The 22,136-nt window shown below is 44.6% G+C and overlaps 1 protein-coding gene across 1 annotated transcript in view; it reads left to right on the top strand.

Annotated features, from left to right (window-relative positions):
* LOC141266096 (structural maintenance of chromosomes protein 2-like) overlaps positions 1–22,136 on the top strand; it is a 206,799-nt gene that overhangs the window by 2,322 nt on the left and 182,341 nt on the right. The window contains exons 2-3 of the mRNA XM_073680173.1: positions 1,802–1,986; positions 6,859–7,008. Coding sequence (XP_073536274.1) covers positions 1,819–1,986; positions 6,859–7,008 — 318 coding nt within the window. The 5' untranslated portion in view covers positions 1,802–1,818. The remainder of the gene's footprint in view (positions 1–1,801; positions 1,987–6,858; positions 7,009–22,136) is intronic.

Here is a 22,136-nt window from a genome sequence, read left to right as displayed (position 1 = left end):
ACGAGGAGGCAGTGATTGGCTACAGTGGTCATGTGCGGAGCATAACCACGTGGAGGCAGTGATTGGCTACAGTGGTCATGTGCGGGGCATAACCATGTGGAGGCAGTGATTGGCTACAGTGATCATATGCGGGGCATAACCACGTGGAGGCAGTGATTGGCTACAGTGGTCGTGTGCGGGGCATAACCACGCGCAGGCCACGCAGGTAATTATCATATACAGTGGTAATGTGTGGTGCAAAACCGTGCTCCGGCAGTGATTGGCTACAGTGGTCATGGCACATCATAACTGCTCCTCTGAGGCTACAGAAGCTGCCTCTGTTAGTGCCATCTGTCTGTCATTGCCGAGGGCGCGGTTGTAACCGCTGCTTCCTATGTACTGAGCGGTGACTGATGCTGAGTCGGATCACCATCTACGATTGAAAGCCTGAGGCTGCAGATAGGAATAAAGTTCATTTCCTCCCTCCAGTGGGGCTCTTAGTGCTGGCGCCAGGCAGGTTCAGAACACTGCGAAAGGGAACCTGTCACGTCCTAGCTACTAGTAAACTGCCCCCATTGCGTTGTTAGTGATGCAATGTGCATCAGTAACACGCTTTTTTTCATTAAAATTAGTGCAAATATAATGAGGATATAACATTTTATATACTTATAATCCTACCTGCTCGTTCAGTCATAGGGGAATGATCCTCACATTCAGTCATGAGTGGCGCTACATCAGTCAGGGCTGGCGCCGCCCATGTATTTGAATTTTGCTCCCTGCGAGCGCTGAAGTTATGGGGTGCTTGCGCAGTATGACACAGCTGGCAGTAAAGCTTTGCATAGCTGGGAGCCACGCATGCGCTCTGACACACACCTCCCCGCGTGTACGAAGTGAGGCTGTGTAGTTACCAGCTTCACTGTGCATGCGCTATGACGAGCTGCTCCATGCATGTGCACAGTGAAGTTCCCAGCTTTACTATGTGCGGCTGGAGCCGCTCGTCACAGCTCATGCTGTTCCATGTTTTCGCCATTTGTGGATAATGACTCTCGTTGTGGTTCTTTGGAGTCCCAAAGCTTTAGAAATGGCTTTATAACCTTTTCCAGACTGATTGATCTCAATTACTTTTTTTCTCTTTTGTTCCTGAATTTCCTGAATGATCTTTGGATCGCAGTATGATGTTTAGCTTTTGAGGATCTTTTGGTCTACTTCACTTTGTCAGGCAGGTCATATTTAAGTGATTTCTTGATTGAGAACAGGTGTGGCAGTAATCAGGCCTGTGTGTGGATAGGGAAATTGAACTCAGCTTCCCAAAGAAGGGATAAACCACAGTTAACTTTTGTTTTAAGGGGGGGAGGCGATCACTTTTTCACACAGGGCCCTGTAGGTTTGTATTTCTTTTCCCCTTAATTATAAAGACCTTAATTTAAAAACTACATTTTGTTATTACTTGTGTTATCTTTGTCTAATATTTACATTTGTTTTGTGATGTGAAATATTTAAGTGTAACAAACATGCAAAAGAATAAGAAATCAGGAAGGGGGCAATCACTTTTTCACACCACTGTAAATGAGAATGCCAGCGCTTGACTGCTGCACTCACGTGGCCACTTACAGCATGATATCACAGCAGTATAAGTGAAAGACTGGCAAGGTCCAGAGCTGTTGGGGAATTACCTGATGAGAGTAAATGAATATTTTTCATCTTACAGTGCACTAGTCCCTATTTTAGTAACATTTTCTAAATGATGGACAACCCCTTTATCCCATGTAATTGCATCCACCAATGCTCATCATATGTACATAATTCCTTTTTTCTCTTCCAGGTAGAGCAGGCTCAAAGATGCACATCAAGTCCATTATCATTGAAGGGTTTAAGTCCTACGCTCAGAGGACAGAGATCAATTTCTTTGATCCACTTTTCAATGCGATCACTGGACTTAATGGCAGCGGCAAGTCCAATATTCTGGATTCTATTTGCTTCCTTCTTGGCATCTCCAATCTTACCCAGGTAACATATGGACTGGTGGATGTTATGTAGGACACACTTTTCCCCCTCTTTGTACTTTATGCGTATGGCAGTATTTGGTTGTCTACAAGCTCTAACCTATGTGGATCCTTAAAGAAGTTGTCCGGTACTTTTTTAAAGTTGCCCAATGTATTCAGCATGTGGGCATAAGTATCTCTGTAAATACCTTGTGTTGCCGATAATGCCTGTGAGCAGCGCTATCAGTGGCCGCTCATTGGCATCACGTGACCCTGCGCTGATGTCACGACAAGTCCAGGCTGCAGCCAGGGGTCCCTGTTCTGCGTTCCACCGGTGGCTGCAGGGTTATTCCCCTGCGTCACACCCGGCATCCACCGCACGCTTTGCCTCTCCCCATTAATTGGGAAAGCGCGCAGTGAATGCTGGGTGTGACGTGGGGAATAACCCCGCCCACAACCCATCAGCCACCTCCGGGACCCCAGTGCTGAGTCACGCTTCACTTGTCGTGACGTCAGCGGGGGGTCACGTGCTGCCTGTGAGCGGTCACCGATAGCGTCGCTCACAGGCAGAAACAGCAACACAAGGTATTTACAAATATACTTATGCCCACATGCTGAATACATTTGGCAGTTTAAAAAAAAGTACCGGACAACTTCTTTAATACATTACCCATAAAAGTGTGATGTCGTCCTATCCCTCTGTGACTTTATGCAGCAGCTTTCCTCTCGGTGTCTATCAACTTATATCCATCGGATGCTGAGTTGTGGAGATATCCCCTTCCTCTCCCCGATATTGTTACTGGAGATGATGTGTCTGCAAAATTGGTGTACACCAGTTGAGTTTTTTTTTACTTCAGGACAGAAAATTGTGAGTTGATTGAAATATTTGCCTGCACAGAATAGTATACTAAGAAGGTGTCTGATTATTTTTAGTATTGGTTGCAAATTAAATATTTGACATGCCAGAATAATAGTTGAGAATAAATATTTATACATGCAGCAAATATAGCCTAATGCAAAATTGCGACTTGTCACTATTTAGACTAGGTCCACAGGATGTGAGCGTGCTTTCACATTGCGCTTACAAGCAGTTTGATTGTTTCTCATCCAGTGGTGTTATAGCAATACAGCAGTTATGACATTGTCAATTTACATGTCGGAAACCCAATCACAGTTCAGAATTAGACATCTGTGTACAGAACATGCAGTACGGGCTTGCTGTGCGTCTACTGACTTGAACTCCGCCAGGGCTGTGGAGTCGGAGTCGGTGCTCATTTTGGTGGAGTCGGAGTCGGTATAAAATGGACCGACTCCGACTCCTAAAATATTTAATAAATTGGGTACAGTAGTTCAATGCAGAATGTGCTGAATATTTTTTCATAGGAATTTGGGAAAGTTATGAAATGTCCTATAAATGACTGTTCTATTCCTGATCTAAGGCTACATTCGCACACAGCGTTTTAGCTGCTTTTTTTGAGGATACATTTTTCAGCTGCAAAAACAGATCAGCTTTTTAAAAAAACGCATCACCTGAAAGGTTTTTGAGCTCATAGATAATGTTTTCAATAGCAAAAGCAGATTAGAAAAACGCCGCACAAACTGACATGCTCATTCTTTGTGAGGATCCATTTTTGAGCCCAAAAACGGATCCTCACAAAACAATGTGTCTGTCTGAATGTCATATCTTGAAACTTGACTTTGCTGGGATGCCCAGAGTCACTGCATTTTACTTCAAAAAACGGATCCGCAAAAACGCTGTGTGTGAATTATGGCCGTAGCCAGCGAGGGGCATGGGGGGGCTGCTGACCCCCAGAAGCAGGGGCACGCACCTATCAAAACTCACTTGTCTGCTGCAGTGCTCCCGTCCTTCACCGGCTCCAGACTGCAGGGGGCAATCTCCCCTCCTCTGTCCTGTCTTCTGCCGTCTTTACCAGAGAGAGGAGGGGGAGGGGTGCCTGCCCTGTACAGGATCCGATTCCTGGGCCCCGAGCTGGAGAAAGTGAGAAAGTGAAAGTACTACTGCTCATCTCTGTCACAGGAAGGTAGCAAATGCTAATATTGTAGGTGATTATTATGTGCTCTCTGTACAATGTGTGAAAGATATGTGCGATATGTGCAATGTACTATTTGCTGTCTGTAGCTGTCATCTGTCTATCACACTCTATCCCTCCATGTATTCATCTATCTATCTATCCATCCCTCTATCTATCCATCTATCTATCCCTCCATCTATCCGTTCATCTATCCTTTCATTTATCCCTCTATCTCTCCATCCATCCCTCTATCTCTCCATCTATCTCTCTATCTATCCATCCCTCTATTTACCTATCCACCCCTCTATTAATTTATCTATTCCTCCATCTATCCCACTGTCTATCTATCCATCCCTCCATCTATCTATCTATCTATGACTTTATCTATCTTATCTATCCATCTTATCTTATCTATCTATTTATCTATCTATCCATCCTTTCATCTGTCCATCCATTTGGCTATCTATCATCTATCTATCCATATATTTATCCATCAATCCATCTCTCTATCTATCTATCTATCTATCTATCTATCTATCTATCTATCTATCTATCTATCTATCTATCTATCTATCTATCTATCTATCTATCCATTTATCCATATCTGTCTATCCATATCTTATCTGTCCCAAAAAGAATGAAGCTCTGACTGAGGTAGCAGTTAGGATGAGTGGCCTACAGAAGGACTGCCAGGCGCAAGAGGACTTGGGTCCTGACAGTGCTTCTGCTGCCTTATCTTCATCCTCATCAGATGAGGAGTTTGACTTTGACAAGTATTTGGATGACATGGAGCAGACAAAGCGTTGCCGCAAGGAAAAAGATTTCACTTCGTCTCCTATAGCAAGCAGATTGACCATATTTCAGCAAAATGTTTCACTTGCTCTCAAAGAAATAGAAAAATTCAACCGTCCATCAAAACTGACTGTGCATGAGGCAATTCCTTTATATCCGGAAATTTTTTAGAGATGTTGCCCATGTGGTTACGGCTTTGCCTCCAACCCAAGTTAGTGTAGAGAGGTTGTTCTCTAGCCTTAAAATTATTAGGTCAGATTTGAGGTCATCTATGAAGGAGGATCTGATGGAGGCGATACTATTTCCCAGAACAAATTCATAGACTGCACAAATGTTATTTAGTATGTTTTTGTTGAAAACTGTTTTTTTTGCCACTTACATAGTTTATTACATAGTGTTATATATATATATATATGTGGATATATATATATATATATATATATATATATATATATATATATATATATACAGTACTGTATATACAATATATATATATGTGTAATCGATATTACATAGTGTATTACATATTTACAATTTATTACAGTTTCTTGTGTTCTAAAGTTGTATTGCAATAAATATATATTATGTTCTATCTAAATATCTTGATTATTGTATCATAAAAATGATTAAATGTCTGATATTCACATTGTACTACAATAAATTTTTCACTTAAATATAAGCAATATATGTTGGAGTCGGAGTCGTGGAGTCGGAGTCGGTGTAAGGGAAATTGAGGAGTCGGAGTCGCAGGTTTGGCTTACCGACTCCACAGCCCTGAACTCCGCCTCATAAGCACACAAAGGTTGTTGAGTTTGGCTCAGGAGACATGCAGCCGCTCAGTATACGAACTGTGTTTCACAGACATTTGAATTTGGCCTTAGGCTCATTCACCCTCTAAAGGGAATCTGTCAAATGAAAAAGTGCTATTAACCTGCAGATATCGGGTTAATCTGCAGGTTAATAGCGTTCTGGACCTGCCTGTCCTTGGCACTTAGACCAACGCTGCCAGGAACAAATTAACTTTTTCCCCCCGGCAGTGTTTTCATTCCATTTAATGTAGGCGCCGGCACGGGTTCAGTCACCGCTCTGTGTATAGGGAGCAACGACTCTATCCGCGCCCCCCAACATTGACTGAGAGCCGGCCCTAATGCTGAATCACTGTCAGTCAGTGCCAGGGGCACGGTTACAGTCGACGCTCTCTATAGACAGAGCTGTGACTGAACCCGCGCTGGCGCCTCCCCCATGACTGGGACCCGAACACTAACTAGAGGAATAAAGATAATTTCCTCTCGGCAGTTGGGGTCTAAGTGCCGGCGCTGGGAAGATTCACCCATATCTGCAGGTTTATAGGATTTTTTACAGGTGACATGTTCCTTTTAAAGCGAACCTGTCAGCAGGATTTTGCTAAATAAACTACCGGCAGTGTCATCTTGAGGCTGCTGCACTGATTAATATGATACCTGAGGTGAAGAAATCTGTCTTGTGGTTTTTGTGTAATAAGTGTTTGCAGTTTTGAGTTAATGAGAATCCCTTGATCCGGGGTGGGACTGTAGGCAGGGTCTTATCCTGGTGCTCTAGGCCAGATCAGCAAGATAACACCTGCCCACAGGGGTACCCCTGTCTCTTACTACCTCTATGATGAGGAACATACTTGTGCTTCCGGGCGGGCCTGTGGGCTGGTCTTTTCTTGCTGACCTGCTGGCCTAGAGCACCAAGAAAAGACCTGCCTACCTGCCCGCCCCAAACCACAAGTATGTTTCTCATCATAGAGACTGCCAGAGAGAGAGACAGGGGCGGCCTGTGGGCAGGTCTTTTCTTGCTAATCTGGCCTAGAGCACCAAAGAAAGAACCTGCCTACAGTCTCACACCGAAGCACGGGCATATCATTAACGCAAAACTGCAAACACTGATTACACAAGACGGATTTGTTCACCTCAAGTATCACATTAATCAGCCTGAACATGACAATGCCTGTAGTTTACTTAGCAAAATCCTGCTGACAGTTTCGCTTTAAGTTATGAGTCTTTTTTTTTTTTTTTAAACCGTTTCTGATTGGTATTATATTTTTTTAGGTAAGAGCCTCCAAGTTACATGATCTTGTGTATAAAAATGGTCAAACTGGAATAACGCAAGCTACAGTATCTATAACGTTCGAGAATCTTAACAAAAAGCAGAGCCCTCTAGGATTTGAGGCACATGATGAAATTACTGTGACAAGACAGGTGAGTAAGGTTTTTCGCTGCATCTGCCCTCAATATTTTTTTTCTTCTTTAACTGCTTCTGGGCTGCTAATAGGCAATACAGGTCCAGGCAGTCCACTCTTCCCCCTACACTGACATTCTAAAACGTCAATGGAGTCTAATCAGATTTCACAAGATCGTGAAGCTATGGGGCAAGGAGTCGGCTGTCACATGTAGCCAGACTTCCCAGAGAGAACATGGACATAATTTATCACCATATTTACCATCTCTATCTCTATACACAATGCTGAACTAGGGTTGTATGTACAGATTAGGAAGCACTTACCCTGCTTCCTTCTCTGGATCCAGTGAACATGTGATCATGGTGCATTGAGGGAACAGGAACTGCAGGGTCATAGGAAACCCTGACAGCTCTGCTATGTAGTAAGGAGGCTGTAATTTCCCTGTACCTGGGGCTAATATAGCAGCCCCAATTACATGGGAAATCCACAAGAAAAAGCTTTGATATGTCATGGGCCAGACGGTGGCTTAGTGGTTATAACTTTTGCCTCGCAGTGATGAGGTCCTGGGTTCAAATCCCATCAAGTACAACATCTACAAGGAGTTTGTATGTTCATCCCGTGTTTCCGTGGGTTTCCTCCGGGTTCTCCAGTTTCCTCCCATACTCCAAAGACATACTGATAGCGAACATAGACTGTGAGCCCCAATGAGGACAGTGATGATTACACTGTGTTCCAAATTATTATGCAAATAATATTTTCTCAGATTTTCCCAAATTACCTATATGAATTGCAGTCATTGTAATTTTCCAGTCAAATAACTATTAGAGTACAATTGAAAGGTTTTTGTACAAACTGCCTATGATAACAGTATATTTAAAAAAAAAATAAAAAACTCAAACTGCACTCAAAATGCATGTTCCAAATTATTATGCACAGCAGAGTTTTCAACCTTTTCATTTTAATAAAGAACAAAAAAATGGTCATTTTGAAATTATAAGCATTAGCAGGTTATTACAAACTGAAATCAAACAGTTTTCAACTCAAAACTTTATTCTAGGTGATGTTACATTTGCACATAGGACCCCTTGTTCGAAAGGAGCTTCTGAACTCTCTCGTCCATTGAATTTGTCAGGTTTTGGATGGTTTCTGCTTTAATTGTTTTGCATGAGGACAGAATACCCTCCCAGAGCTGTTGCTTAGACGTGAACTGCCTCCCGCCATCATAGACACTCCTTTTGATGATGCTCCAGAGGTTCTCAATGGGGTTGAGGTCAGGGGAGCATGGGTGCCACACCATAAGTTTGTCCCATTTTATGCCCACAGCAGCCAGAGATGTGTTATGTGCAGCATGAGACAGGGCATTATCATGCATGAAATGATCTCGATGGTCCAGATGGATGGAGTGGAGGATGGCTGGTTGATGGACACCCCATGCAAACACGGCTACGGCGCTATAAAGGAGGAGGTGGAGTAATGTTTTGGGCTGGAATCATGGGGAGAGAGATTGTCGGCCCTTTTAGGATCCCTGAAGGGGTAAAGATGAACTCCATAATGTATGTTGAGTTTCTCAAACAGCACTTCCTTCCATGGTTCAAGAAGAAGAACCGTGCATTCCGCAGCAAGATCATTTTCATGCATGATAATGCCCCATCTCATGCTGCACATAACACATCTGCATCTCTGGCTGCTATGGGCATAAAAGGGGACAAACTTATGGTGTGGCACCCATGCTCCCCTGACCTCAACCCCATTGAGAACCTCTGGAGCATCATCAAAGGGAGTGTCTATGATGGCGGGAGGCAGTTCACATCTAAGCAACAGCTCTGGGAGGGTATTCTGTCCTCATGCAAAACAATTGGAAGCAGAAACCATCCAAAACCTGACAAATTCAATGGACGAGAGAGTTCAGAAGCTCCTTTCGAACAAGGGGTCCTATGTGCAAATGTAACATCACCTAGAATAAAGTTTTGAGTTGAAAACTGTTTGATTTCAGTTTGTAATAACCTGCTAATGCTTATAATTTCAAAAATGACCATTTTTTTGTTCTTTATTAAAATGAAAAGGTTGAAAACTCTGCTGTGCATAATAATTTGGAACATGTATTTTGAGTGCAGTTTGAGTTTTTTATTTTTTAAAAAATATACTGTTATCATAGGCAGTTTGTACAAAAACCTTTCAATTGTACTCTAATAGTTATTTGACTGGAAAATTACAATGACTGCAATTCATATAGGTAATTTGGGAAAATCTGAGAAAATATTATTTGCATAATAATTTGGAACACAGTGTATGTATGTAAAGTGCTGTAGAATTAAGGGATACCGTTAAAATGCCCTTTCCCTCAAAGGTCATGTAAGACCTTCTTGGAGGGCACAGTGCATAAAATAAATGAATAAAGAAAAATGGTAAAAAAAATTCATTGCCAGTCTAAATTGTCACGGCGGTAACTCACATGCCTCCTCAGAGCCGCCCTACTCTCCGTGATGACCACGTTGTTTCTCGTTTGCCTCATGCAGCATTCCTGGCACTGCTGCATCTGAATGTGTGTCCATTTGGCTTTAGGGGTCGATGCCAGTCTCTGCAAGATTTAGCCCTGCTGTATCCTGCAGAGATTAGTTTCCCCAGCTTATCCCGTGCCAATAGGCTCTTTATTGCCCAGCTCCTCCCACATCTCCTGGGCCAAACGTTGGTTCCAAGTCAGTTTACCTGCTTGTATGTTTCTGTTTCTCCCGTTATTGACCTAGCTTGTATGCCTGTGACGTGCCCCCTGGGCCGTGGGGTACTCAGTAGCCAGGCCGGTCGATGCTGGGGGATGTCACGGTGGCAGTGACCCTGTCCGTGACCCAGGGCGGTCAATTAAAGGGGAAAGTAAAAGGGGAATAAAGTTCTTAGAGATAATGTTCGTGACGCCCCCTGTGGTATGCGGCTATATGGGGCCACCGTTGCGGTGCAGATCCTCTGGAGCTGATGGTGACGCAGCAGAGTTGGTTCAGCACTCCACAGGCAGAACTAAGCTCCAGGGCAGTATATGTAGAATTGTGGAGGTAGATGTTGTTGAGTGAAGGATTCTTCTTCTGTTTTACTCCACTTGAACGGAGGATTCAGGTTTTTGGCCTTCTTGAACTGGCCTACTAAGAGGTCCTGCATGGGTGCCGCTATCTTGGTGAAACCCTTGATGAATCTCTTGTAGTAGCCTACCAGCCCGAGGAACTGTCGCACTTCTTTGATAGTGGAGGGTCTTGGCCAGTCCTTGATCACGGTGACTTTTTCAGAGTCTGGTGCTACACTTGGATGGCTTTACTTTCAGGCCATAACCAGATAGGGCTTCGAACACCTCGGCCAGGTTCTCCTGGTGGTCTTCGTATGTCTTTGAGTAGACGAGTACATCGTCTAGGTACAGCAGAACGGTTTTGAAGTTTTTGTGTCCTAGGCAACACTCCATTAACCGCTGGAATGTTCCCGGGGCATTGCAGAGCCCGAATGGCATGCAGTTGAACTCGCAGAGGCCCATTGGTGTCGTAAATGCGGTCTTCTCTCTGTCTGCTTCTGCCACAGGAACCTGCCAATACCCACTAGTGAGGTCCAAAGTGGAAAAATAGTTAGCGGATCTTAGTGCAGCTAATGATTCCTCAATTCTGGGTAATGGGTAGGCGTCCTTATGTGTAATGCGGTTAATCTGCCCATAATCCACACACATCCTCATTGTACCATCTTTCTTTCTAACGAGGACTAATGGAGCTGCCCAGGGGCTACAACTATCTCTGATCACCCCAGCCTCCTTCATCTCCCGTAACATTCACATTGATATTGAGCTGGGGGTACAGGCCGGTACCTCTCTTTAATGGGCAGATGATCTCCCGTGGGGATATGATGTTGGACCCATTTTACCTGCCCAAAGTCTAGTGGGTGTTTGCTAAAGACTCACTCATGTTCTAGGACCATCCGGTACACCCCATGCTTTTGGTGCAAAGGGGTGGAGTCAGTGCCTACTTGTAGCTTCTGACACCAATCCTCCACCTGCCCCTTGAAGCCATAGTCCTCCACCTGTTTGGTGCAAGGGTGGCATACCGGGGTAAATGGACCTCTTTCTCCCCACAATTCCGGATGCTTATTGGTACTCTCCCCTTGTAGACATCGACCACCCCCCTGGCCGTCAAGATGGTGGGCCTACTATCAGTGTACACGGGTTCTACCAGGGCCTGATAATCTTGACCCCTGAGATCTATTGCTGCCCGACACCATATTAAGATTTCACTCCTAGGGGGCATTGCAATGGGGAATGGATCACTCATTCTGACACTGCCGACTTCTCCACCGGACAGCTCTACCTGTTGTCTTTGCATCAGGGCTTTGATCTCCTTCTGCAGAACTCACTGCTGATTAGAACTAGCAGTCTCTGCGACCTGTTGCAACAAAACAATAATTTCCCCAAGACAATTCTCTATCACATTGGTGCCTAAAGTTATCATAGGATGGCTTTCTCGGCGATCAATATCTACAATAATCATCCCTTGTGATAGCAATTATACTCGGCCAACCTTCATGGTCACCTCTTTATACCCCACCTGAGGCAAGGGCTGACCATTGCTGGCAAAGATGTTAATATTTTCATCTGGACAGCGGTTAATGTCTGAATTAGTCCAGTATCGTTTAAAAAGGATATATGGCATCGTTGTCATCTGGTAACCAGTGTCCAGTAACGTGTTCATCGGGATGCCATCAAGCACGACAGGTAGGACTGGTCGTGCTCCCACGTACTTGTCTCGTCAGCTTTGTGGGCCTGGTCGTCTTACTCCTGGGGGTTGGCCCTCTGCCCCTGGGGTTGCGCGTTTAAATTCCAGAATCTTGCGAGGTGCCCCGACTTTTGACAGCGGCAGCAGATGGGCTGTCCGTCCTGGTCGTAGCGATCGCTGTTTCTCCCTCTGGTCGGTGGAATTCTTCTATGTCGTCGCCACGGGACGTCATCTGGACTGGAAGCCAGCTGGATCCTTTCCTTTGGAGACACTTGCATGGCCTGCACGGTTTTGGTTAGTGTAGCCATACTTTTGGTCAGCTCCTGGACCTAAAGATGTAGGTCTGCGGAGGGGTCATTATCTAGGGTCTGCGCGTCAGCCTCCACAGGTGACGGGGAAAGGACGCCACCTCCTGGTTGTATGTGATAGGTAGGTGCCGGAGGGGTGCAGTGCCACTTGGGGTTGATTCTCGCTGCACCCGGATGGCCCGGTCTTTAAATTGCACAAAGTCCAGATCAGGGTTTTGCAGAGCCATTATGCGCTGCTGTGTCCGGTGAGCGTTAGACAAGAGCCCCTCGATAACTGCTTAGTTAGCAATCTGTCCTCGTCTCGCCCACTGTCGGGTTCTACCTGCGCGCCTCCTGCAGGTTTAAAGCATAGTCCCGTACACTGTCCTGCACCCTTTGTTTGCACCAGTAGAACTTCATTTTAATCTCTGCTGCTGTTCGGGTGTCAAAGGTATCCTTCAACCGGGCCAGTATTTCCTTAACAGTGCTTTTGTCCCTGCCCGGCCAGGACTTCACCTCCCTCTGGGCCGCACCGATTAGCTGGCCTATGAAGATGCTGACTTTTTGCTCCTCAGACGGGGGTACACTTGAAACAAACTGCGCAGTCTCTCCTCAAATTCACTCAGGGTGTGCGACTCCCCTGAGTACTGGGGCAACCACGCCGCCCCCGGTATAAACAGCATAGATAACGGCATTACAGTGGCGGCGGCCGTCCCCGTGGCTGAATCCTCTCCCAGGTTGGGCATCTTCCTCCCCCCTAGTGAACCCCAGCCAGGTCCTGGGTTTCTGCTGGCTACCAGTATGCTGCTCTGCAGGCGAGAGGGATCTCTTACCTTCCTGCTTCCCCTCCGCTGACTGCAAATGACATGATGATACAGTTCAGCAAAGTCTATGGCACACAGTACCCGGTTATACCGGGCTTCGAATCCTGTTCGTGACGCCAAGTTGATGCGCCCCTCGATGCTGGGGGATGTCACGGTGGCTGTGACCCGGTCCGTGACCCAGGGCGGTCAATTAAAGGGGAAAGTAAAAGGGGAATAAAGTTCTTAGAGATAATGTTCGTGATGCCACCTGTGGTATGCGGCTATATGAGGCCGCCGCTGCGGTGCAGATCCTCTGGAGCTGATGGTGACGCAGCAGAATTGGTTCAGCACTCCACAGGCAGAGCTAAGCTCCAGGGCAGTATATGTAGAATTGTGGAGGTAGATGTTGTTGGTGCGGTGTAATGCAGGTGATGGCGCAGATAATGATCAGTCCACAGCTTAATGGCGGTTTCCTCTTATCTTTACTTGCGGTTTGTTAAGCAGACCGGGGCATGGGTACTAGCTGGTAGTAGAGGTCCAGGCGGCCTGGAAGCAAGCTGGGAATCCACCTCGCCAGGTGAAGTTGTAGGCCTTCCCTCTGCTCTAATGTCTTTGGCCCTGCTGCTTGAAGCTATGCTGCGGCCCTCGTCCCTGAGTAAAACGTCTTTTTCCTCACCTGTATGTCAGGCAGCTTGGGCGTTCCTGGAGTGTCGCTCCCACATGGCGGTGCTGGGCCCTATTGTGCTGCTTTGTTGCCGGGTGTCTGGTAATGCCAGGAGACCTGCTGTCTCCTGCCCTACGGATTTTGCTGCTGGGCCTTTAGTGCCCCACAACCACGGACTCCGGTGTCCGGTTCCTTTGCGCTTCTCTCCTCTGGGGCGAGCTTGTACACAGTTCCCTTCCCCAGGTCCTTCCTGGTCGTTGTCCTGTCTCCAACTCCTCTCAACTCACTCTTACTAACCCCGCCTCCAGATTCCAGTTTGAAGGGGAGGAGCTCCCCTTTCTGGTCTGGAGCCAGGAAAGTGTTGTATGCTGGTAAACCTGATTAGGAGACCCCTCCTTGCTTCCTGGCATGGCATCACCCCTTTGTGAGGGAGGCAATGCCACTGTGGCAACCGGACCCCTGGGGTGCCACACCTGTCCTGTCTGACCACTCTGCTCCTAACCTCGGCTACGCATTCTGATCTTGTGCTGCCTGCCCCGACCTCAGACCGTCTGACCGAATCTTTGTTTTCGCCCTTCTGTACCTCATACCTGCTCCTCTGCGGTCAGCTGCTGCAGTCCTGGGGTGGTACGTGGTGTCCACTGGCTGCCTACCTTATCCTCATCTCCAGAAGCTCTAGTGAAGAGCTGGTAGACACCTAGTTACACTTCCAGCGTAAGCTTGGCCCATGGCGTGTTGGGTTCACACCCACTAGCGTTACATTACGTTTAGGGCATGTACCTTGCTGACAGATCTGGACCCAGTGAACCCAAGTCTCTAGTACAAGTCTTGTACGAGGAGGTACGTTCTCAATGGGCATGTGAAGACCAGCTGATGCAGGCAATTAATGTTTGGCAGCTCAGCTCCAGGGTTTGTCCACTTCTGTGTCCACCCTATCTTGCTCTTCAATCGCGACAGGTCCGCCTTCCTCAGTATCGCCATCGTCTTCAGGGGAGCCGTGTGGAGTTCCAGTGTCTGGTGGAGCAGCTAAGCTTCAGCTTCCATTTCCATCCTCCTTTGATGGAGATCCCAAGGAGAGCCGCAGCTTCATAAACCAGTACCAGATCCACTACACTCGCACTCTTTTTTTCCCTTCGGACCAGACCAAGATTGCCTTTTGGTTTCTCTGCCCTTACTTGGGCAAACCCCATTTGGGAGCATGGCAATCCTGAGACTTGTGATGGTGGGAGATTCTTGGAGATGTTTCGGGCAGTATTTGAGGAACCTGTCCGCACCTTGTGCTTCGTCCCTCGTGACTGTTAGAACCCTCCTGTTTGTTTTTTCCATCTTTTGTTTTGCGGTCACGTGACCATCTGCCTTTATATTCCAGCTCCGCCCTTCTGGCTGTGCTGGACTTCAGTGTTGTTTTGTCTGTTTCTCTAGCCAGGTGCTTCGGTGCCTTTCTCTGTCAGTTCGCTTGGTCCTTCTGGGACCTCTAGTACCTTTTTGTCTGTTTGTCTTTTTGTGTTCTGCAACAACTTCTCTGTTTAGGAGGTGTCCCATTTTTGTTCCAGTCCTTAGTTCTTTAAGGGACCCCTCCCCTTATGCTATAGGTCTTCGTTCAGACTAGCCGAGGACTAAGGCGGGTCTGTTCGCAAGGAACAGGCAGCCCGCTACATCGTAGGGATTCAGCTTAGTCTTACTGTAGGGATAGCTTTCCCCTTTCTTTCCTTAGTACTTGTTACAGATCATAACAGTAAGTCCAGCCCAAAAAATTAAAAGGAAAGAAATTCGGGGATCAGTATGCTTTCCGTCCAGTATTTGGCTCAACGCTTGCAGGGATTGTCTCTGAAGGTGGCCGAGCTCCAGCAACACGTGGGTAGCTGTTCTGGAGCGCATTTTGTGGAACCCAAGGTAGTACTGCCTGATGTTTTTTTTATAGTAAACTGCAAGATTTTTTTTCCTTTAAAAATGCTTGTTTGTTATATTTTCGTTTGAGACCAAGGTCCTCTGGGAATGAATCACAGCGCATTGGTTTTATTATGTCACTTTTGCGCAATGAACCACAAGGGTGGGCCTTTTCTCTCCAAGCTAATGATTCATGCTTAAGGTCGGTAGAAGAATTTTTTTCTGCTATGGGGCTATTATATGACGATCCTGATCTAATCTCATCTGCTGAGGCAGAACTCAGGCGTTTGAATCAGGGGTCAGGTGATGTTGAAAATGATTGCACACACTTTAGAAGATGGGCTTCAGAAGTCAAATGGAATGATCCTGCTCTGAAATGTCTATTTCTTGCTGGTCTGAGTGAAAGGGTTAAGTATTTGCTAATTGCATTCCCCGCACCTGAGACTCTGCAGGATGCCATGCAGTTAGCTGTTCGTTTGGACAGGAGGCTGAGGTCCAGGCTGAATGAGGTAAAGACTCCTGTAATGTCAGGTCCTAGTCCCCAGAAAATCTGCTCAGATGGCGGAGAACCGATGGAGGTTGGGGCGATGTCGCTCCGCTCTCAGGAAAGAGACCAGAGGGATTGTATCTTTATTGTGGGAAAGCTGACCATTTGATTAAGTATTGTGAGCTTCGTTTAAGTAAAGAAAAAAAAAAAGATCACGTATGCCCGTATTGCTTGTTTACGCTCTGCAGGAGTATTTCTTTCTGGGAGTGCTACTTTGCTGGAAGATTTGATTGAATTTCAGGGATTTGTGGATTGTGGTTCAACACTTAATGTGATTGATAAAGGGGTTTTGGAAAAACTTAAATTGAAATCCAAACCTTTGTCATCACCTATTTCTGTGATTGCAATTGATAACACTCCATTGAAATGTATTACTCACAAGGTTGCTGCATTTCCCCTCACTATCAATGGAGTTCACCAAGAAATTTTGGACTTTGTTGTATTGGATAATTTACCCTCTCCGGTCGTTCTAGGTTTGCCTTGGTTAAAACTGCACAATCCTTTACTGGACTGGTCTACTAATGTGATTAAGTCTTGGAGTCCGAAGTGCTAAGATAAATGTTGTAATGGTCGCATTGCGGCTGTGGAAAAAGGGGAATTACCGGTACCTATTCAACATTTTTGGAGGTTTTTTTCAGAGGAGGAATGACAAGTTTTACCTCCTCATAGGGATTATGATTGCGCCATTGAGTTTGTTCCTGGAGCTACTCTTCCCAAGAGTCGCTTGTTTAATCTGACTATCCCTGAAAGAAAGGCCTTGGAGGAGTACATACAGACTAGCCTGGCTGCTGGTCACATTAGACCTTCTAAGTCGCCTGTGGCAGATGGATTTTTCTTTGTCAAAAAAAAAGGACGGGGATTTACGTCCATGTCTGGATTTTCGTCAAATTAATAAGATTACCGTACGCAATTCCTACCCATTGCCATTAATTCCTGACTTGTTTAACCAGTTGGTGGGGGCCAAGTGGTTCTCTAAAATTGATCTCCCGGGGGCATACAATTTGTTACGAGTGAAGGAGGGTGATGAATGGAAAACTGCTTTTAACACTCCGGTAGGTAATTTTGAGAATCTGGTGATGCCTTTTGGTCTTACCAAATGTACCTGAATTTTTTCAGAACCTTATTAATGACATCCTGAGACCTTTGAATGGTAAGAATGTGGTTGTGTATTTGGATGACATTTTGATTTATTCACCAGATCTAGAGTCCCATTTGCAGAGTGTACGTGAAGTTTTGCAGTTATTGAGTGATAATTCACTCTTTGCTAAGTTGGAGAAATGTGAGTTCATTGTGCAGAAAATTAGTTTTTTGGGCTACATTGTCTCCAGCGAGGGCTTTGAGATGGACCCTGTGAAGGTTCAGGCTGTGCAGGAATGGTCTAGACCTATGGGTTTGAAATCTATACAGAGATTTTTGGGTTTTGCCAATTATTACAGGAAATTCATTAAGAATTTTTCTGTAATTGTTAACCGCTTCACGACGGCCCACTGTAGATAAACGTCGGCGCTTGCTGGGCTCTGTGCAGCACCGACGTTTAAAAACGGTGGGCGGTCTCGCAGCGCTCAGGACCCCCAGGGTCCTGCAAGCGCTGCGATTCCGGTGCAGAGCGTTAGCTCTGACAGGGAACATCATCGGGACCTGATTGGATCAGGTCCCAGTGATGTTAACCCTTTACTGTCTTCTATATGCCGCGATCTATAGTGATCGCGGCATATAGAAGACAGCAGGAGGAGAGGGGGTCGTCCACTTACCTCTCCGACGGCCCCTTTATACCTTCCAGGACCTGGCGTTGCTATGGCAGCTGGAAGTCACATGACCGCCTCCAGATCTGCTATATGTGGTGTCCTGCCTGGCTCAGCCTGCAGCTGAAGCCTGGCAGGACACACTGACTGTGAAACAGTCAGCAAAGATCTCATGTAATGTAATACATGTCTATTACATTACATGAGATCAGTGATCAGAAAAATAAAAATTAATGTCCCATACAGGGACTAAGTAAAAATGTAAAAAAAAGTAAAAAAAAATGTTTTTAAACTGTTAAAAAAAAAAATCACAAAATAAATAAAAATAAATAAATAAAATATTAAACCAATAAATCCGTATATTTATGCAAAACCAAAAAAAGTACACATATTTGGTATTGCCGCATCCGAAACAACCCGATCTATAAAACTGTCACACTAATTAACTGCTTCTGTGCACACCGTAATAAAAATAAATAAAAAACGGAGCAAAAAAATATGCTTTTTCATCATATCGCCAAACAAAAGGTGGAAAAAAATGCGATCAAAAAGCAAAATGGAAATAAAATTGGTACCGCTGAAAACGTCATATTGTTCCGCAAAAAAAAAAAAGCTGCCATACAGCTCCATCAGCCGAAAAATAAAAAAGTTATAGCGCTCAGAATAAAGCAATGCAAAAAAAATATTTTTTCTATAAAATTGTTTTATTGTGTAAAAGCGGCAAAACATAAAAAAAATATACAGTAAGTGTAGTATCGCTGTAAACATACTGACCCGAAGAATAACACTGCCTGATCACTTTTACCACACGCAGAACGGCATAAAAAAAAACCTCAAAAAACAATTCCTAAATTGTTGGTTTTTGTTAATTTTACCTCCCAAAAAACGGAATAGAAAGCGATCAAAAAATGTCACGTACCCAAAAATGGTACCAATAAAAATGTCAACTCGTCCCGCAAAAAACAAGCTGTCACATGACTCTGTCGGCCGAAATATGGAAAAATTATAGCTCTCATAATATGGCGATGCAAAAACTAGATTTTGTAAAAAAAAGTGTCTCTTAGTGTGTGACAGCTGTCAGTCATAAAAACCCGATATAAATCTGGTATCTCTGTAATCGCACCGACCCGAAGAATAAAGTAATCTCATCACTTATACCGCACGGAGAACGGCGTAAAAAATAAATAAAACCAATTCTTCACCTGCTACTGATTTGTTTATTATGTCTCCCAAAGATCGCAGTAAGGCTCTGCCCACATTTATCCTGCGCTCTGCGCTGAGCACTTACACCAGAGTTTCCGTGTAAATATCTGAAATACGTGATTCAGACGGAACCCATGACGGAAGATTCCCTGTAATGAGGCAGATATATGCCACTGTGGATGCCGTCTGGCCTGTGATCCCACGGTGTCATTTGTTTTAGGCATGCATAAAAGTGCGGTTGGCCACAGTTTTGTGCACTTCAGAAAAAAAGGACACCGCTAAACAGAGGCCAGACGGAGTCCAGAGTAACTCTGCTGCCTCATTACAGTGAATGGATCCCGCAGGGGTTTCATCTGAATTACATCACTTGGAAATTTAGATGGAAACCCCGATGTAAGTGCTCAGCCTAGAGCGTCGGATAAATGTTACGTAAAATGTTCCCAATAAGAGCTTCAACTCAGTCCTCAGAAAAAGCTAGTCCCCACTCAGGTCCGTCATCTGTTAAAAATATAAGGGACTTCCAAGTTACTGGTAGCAGAAAGGCTCTGGAAAAGTGAAATGGCCCTTGCCCCCCAAAAGAAATTCAGAAAATTTTGTGCTCCCAAATCCAAATGCCTATTCTACAATAATTTGTTCTCCAATTGTCAAATAGCGCTCCGTCCCCCCAGATCTCGCCGTATGGCTGAGCGGTACGATACAGCCACATATAGGGTATTGCCACTTTTAGAAGAAATTGTGTGACACATTTCGGCACCATTTTTACCCATTGCCCTGTTTGAAAATGTAAAATCTGAGGGTAAAACATTTTTTTGTGGTAAAAATATAATTATGCTTTTTTCACTGCCCAATGGTATAAATGTAAAAATTTAAAAATACTCACTACTTCCCTAGATGAATTCCTTGAGAGGTGTAGTTTACAAAATGGGGTCACTTGTGGGGGTTTCTGCTGTTTCGGCATGTCAGCGACTCTTCAAATGTGACATGGTGTCTGCAACCTATCCCAGCCAACATAGCGCTCCTTTCTCTTCCGAACCCTGCTGTACACCAAAGCAGTGGTTTTCCCCCATATATGGGGTATCGGCGTACTCAGGAGAAATTGCACAACAAATTTCATGGTACAATTTCTCCTGTTACCCTTATGATAATGCAAAATTAGGGAATGAAAAACATTTTTTGTGGGAAAAATGTGAAAATTTTATTTTTATGGCTCAATATTATAAACTTCTGTGAAGCAGCTGGGGGTGCAAGGTGCTCACCACACATCTAGATAAGTTCCCTAAAGGGTCTAGTTTCCAAAATGGTGTCACTTGTGGGGGGTTTCCACTGTTTAGGCACATTAGGGGCTCCCCAAATGCGAAATGGCATCTGCTAATTATTCAAACAAATTTTACATTCAAAAAGTCAAATGGCGCTCCTTCCCTTTCAAACCCTGCCGTGCGCCCAAACAGTGGTTTGCCTCCACATATGGGGTATCGGCGTGTTCAGGAGAAATTGCACAACAAATTTCATGGTGCAATTTATCCTATTACCCTTATGATAATGCAAAGTTAAGGGATGAAAAATGTTTTTGTGGGAAAAATGTGAAAATTTAATTTTTACAGCTCAATATTATAAACTTCTGTGAAGCACCTTGGGGTTCAAGGTGCTCACCACACATCTAGATAAGTTCCCTAAGGGGTCTAGTTTCCAAAATGGTGTCACTTGTGGGGGGTTTCCACTGTTTAGGCACATCAGGGGCTCTCCAAACGCAACATGGCGTCTGCTAATTATTCAAACAAATTTTACATTCAAAAAGTCTAATGGCGCTCCTTCCCTTCCGAACCCTGCAGTGCGCCCAAACAGTGGTTTTCCCTCACATGTGGGGTATCAGCTCGCTCAAGAGAAATTGCACAAAAAATTTTGGGGTCCATTTTTTCCTGTTACCCCTGTGAAAATAAAAAATATTGGGTCTAAAGTAACATTTTTGTGAAAAAAGTTAAATGTTAATTTTTTTCTTCCACATTCCAAAAATTCCTGTGAAGCACCTGAAGGGTTAATAAAGTTCTTGAATGTGGTTTTGAGCACCTTGAGGGGTGCAGTTTTTAGAATGGTGTCACTTTTGGGCATTTTCTGTCATAAAGACCCCTCAAAGTGACTTCAAATATGATGTGGTCCCTAAAAAAAATGTTTTTGTAAATTTTGTTGGAAAAATGAGAAATCACTGGTCAACTTTTAACCCTTATAGCTCCCTAACAAAAAAAAATTTTGGTTCCAAAATTGTGCTAATGTAAATTAGACATGTGGGAAATGTTATTTATTACCTTTTTTGTGTGACATATCTCTCTGATTTAAGGGCATGAAAATTCAAAGTTTGAAAATTGCAAAATTTTCAAAATTTTCGCCAAATTTCCGTTTTCTTCACAAATAAACGCAAGTGATATCGAAGAAATTTTACCACAATCATGAAGTACAATATGTCACGAAAAAACTATTTCAGAATCATGGGGATCCGTTGAAGCGTTCCAGAGTAATTACTTCATAAAGTGACAGTGGTCAGAATTGAAAAAATTGGCCCGTCACGAAGGCAAAAACAGGCTCTGGTGCGAAGTAGTTAAACCTCTAACCGATCTCACCAGGAAAGGTGCGAATACGGTCCAGTGGACTACTGTGGCCATTGAAGCGTTTAAGTATCTCAAAGAGAGGTTCAGTTCTGCCCCTATCCTTATGCAGCCTGATGAGACCAAGCCTTTTTTGGTCGAGGTCGATGCTTCATCGGTGGGGGTCGGAGCAGTTTTGTCTCAGGAGAACAAGAATGGAGTACATCCTTGTGCCTTCTTTTCGAAAAAATTTTTGGAAACCAAACTGAATTATGATGTTGGAAATCGGGAGTTGCTGGCTATTAAACTCGCGTTTGAACATTGGCATCATTTTTTGGAAGGCGCTAGATTTCCTATTCAGGTTTTCACAGATCATAAGAATTTGATCTATCTGGATGCTGCCAAGCGCTTGAATGCCCGTCAAGCTAGGTGGGCACTTTTTTTTTCTCGGTTTCATTTTTCTGTTACCTATATCCCTGGTACTAAGAATGTTAAAGCCGATGCTTTATCTCGCAGCTTCTCTCCTATACGGTCGGTGCGGAGGAGGAGGAGAGCATTTTACAGAAAGGAGTTGTGGTGGTGGCATTGGACTCCGTTTTGGAGAATGGGATTCTGAAAGCTCAAGATGATGCCCCATCTAACACTCCCCATGGGAGGTTGTTCGTGCCTAGAACCTTTAGGAGAGACTTGTTTGTGGAGTGTCAT

Source organism: Phyllobates terribilis, unplaced genomic scaffold (assembly GCF_046119375.1).
Source record: "Phyllobates terribilis strain yellow unplaced genomic scaffold, ASM4611937v1 Scaffold_1__5_contigs__length_1240528914, whole genome shotgun sequence".
Lineage (NCBI taxonomy): Eukaryota > Metazoa > Chordata > Amphibia > Anura > Dendrobatidae > Phyllobates > Phyllobates terribilis.
Note: the sequence above shows the minus strand (reverse complement) of the source record. Positions and strands in the feature narration are given on the sequence as shown.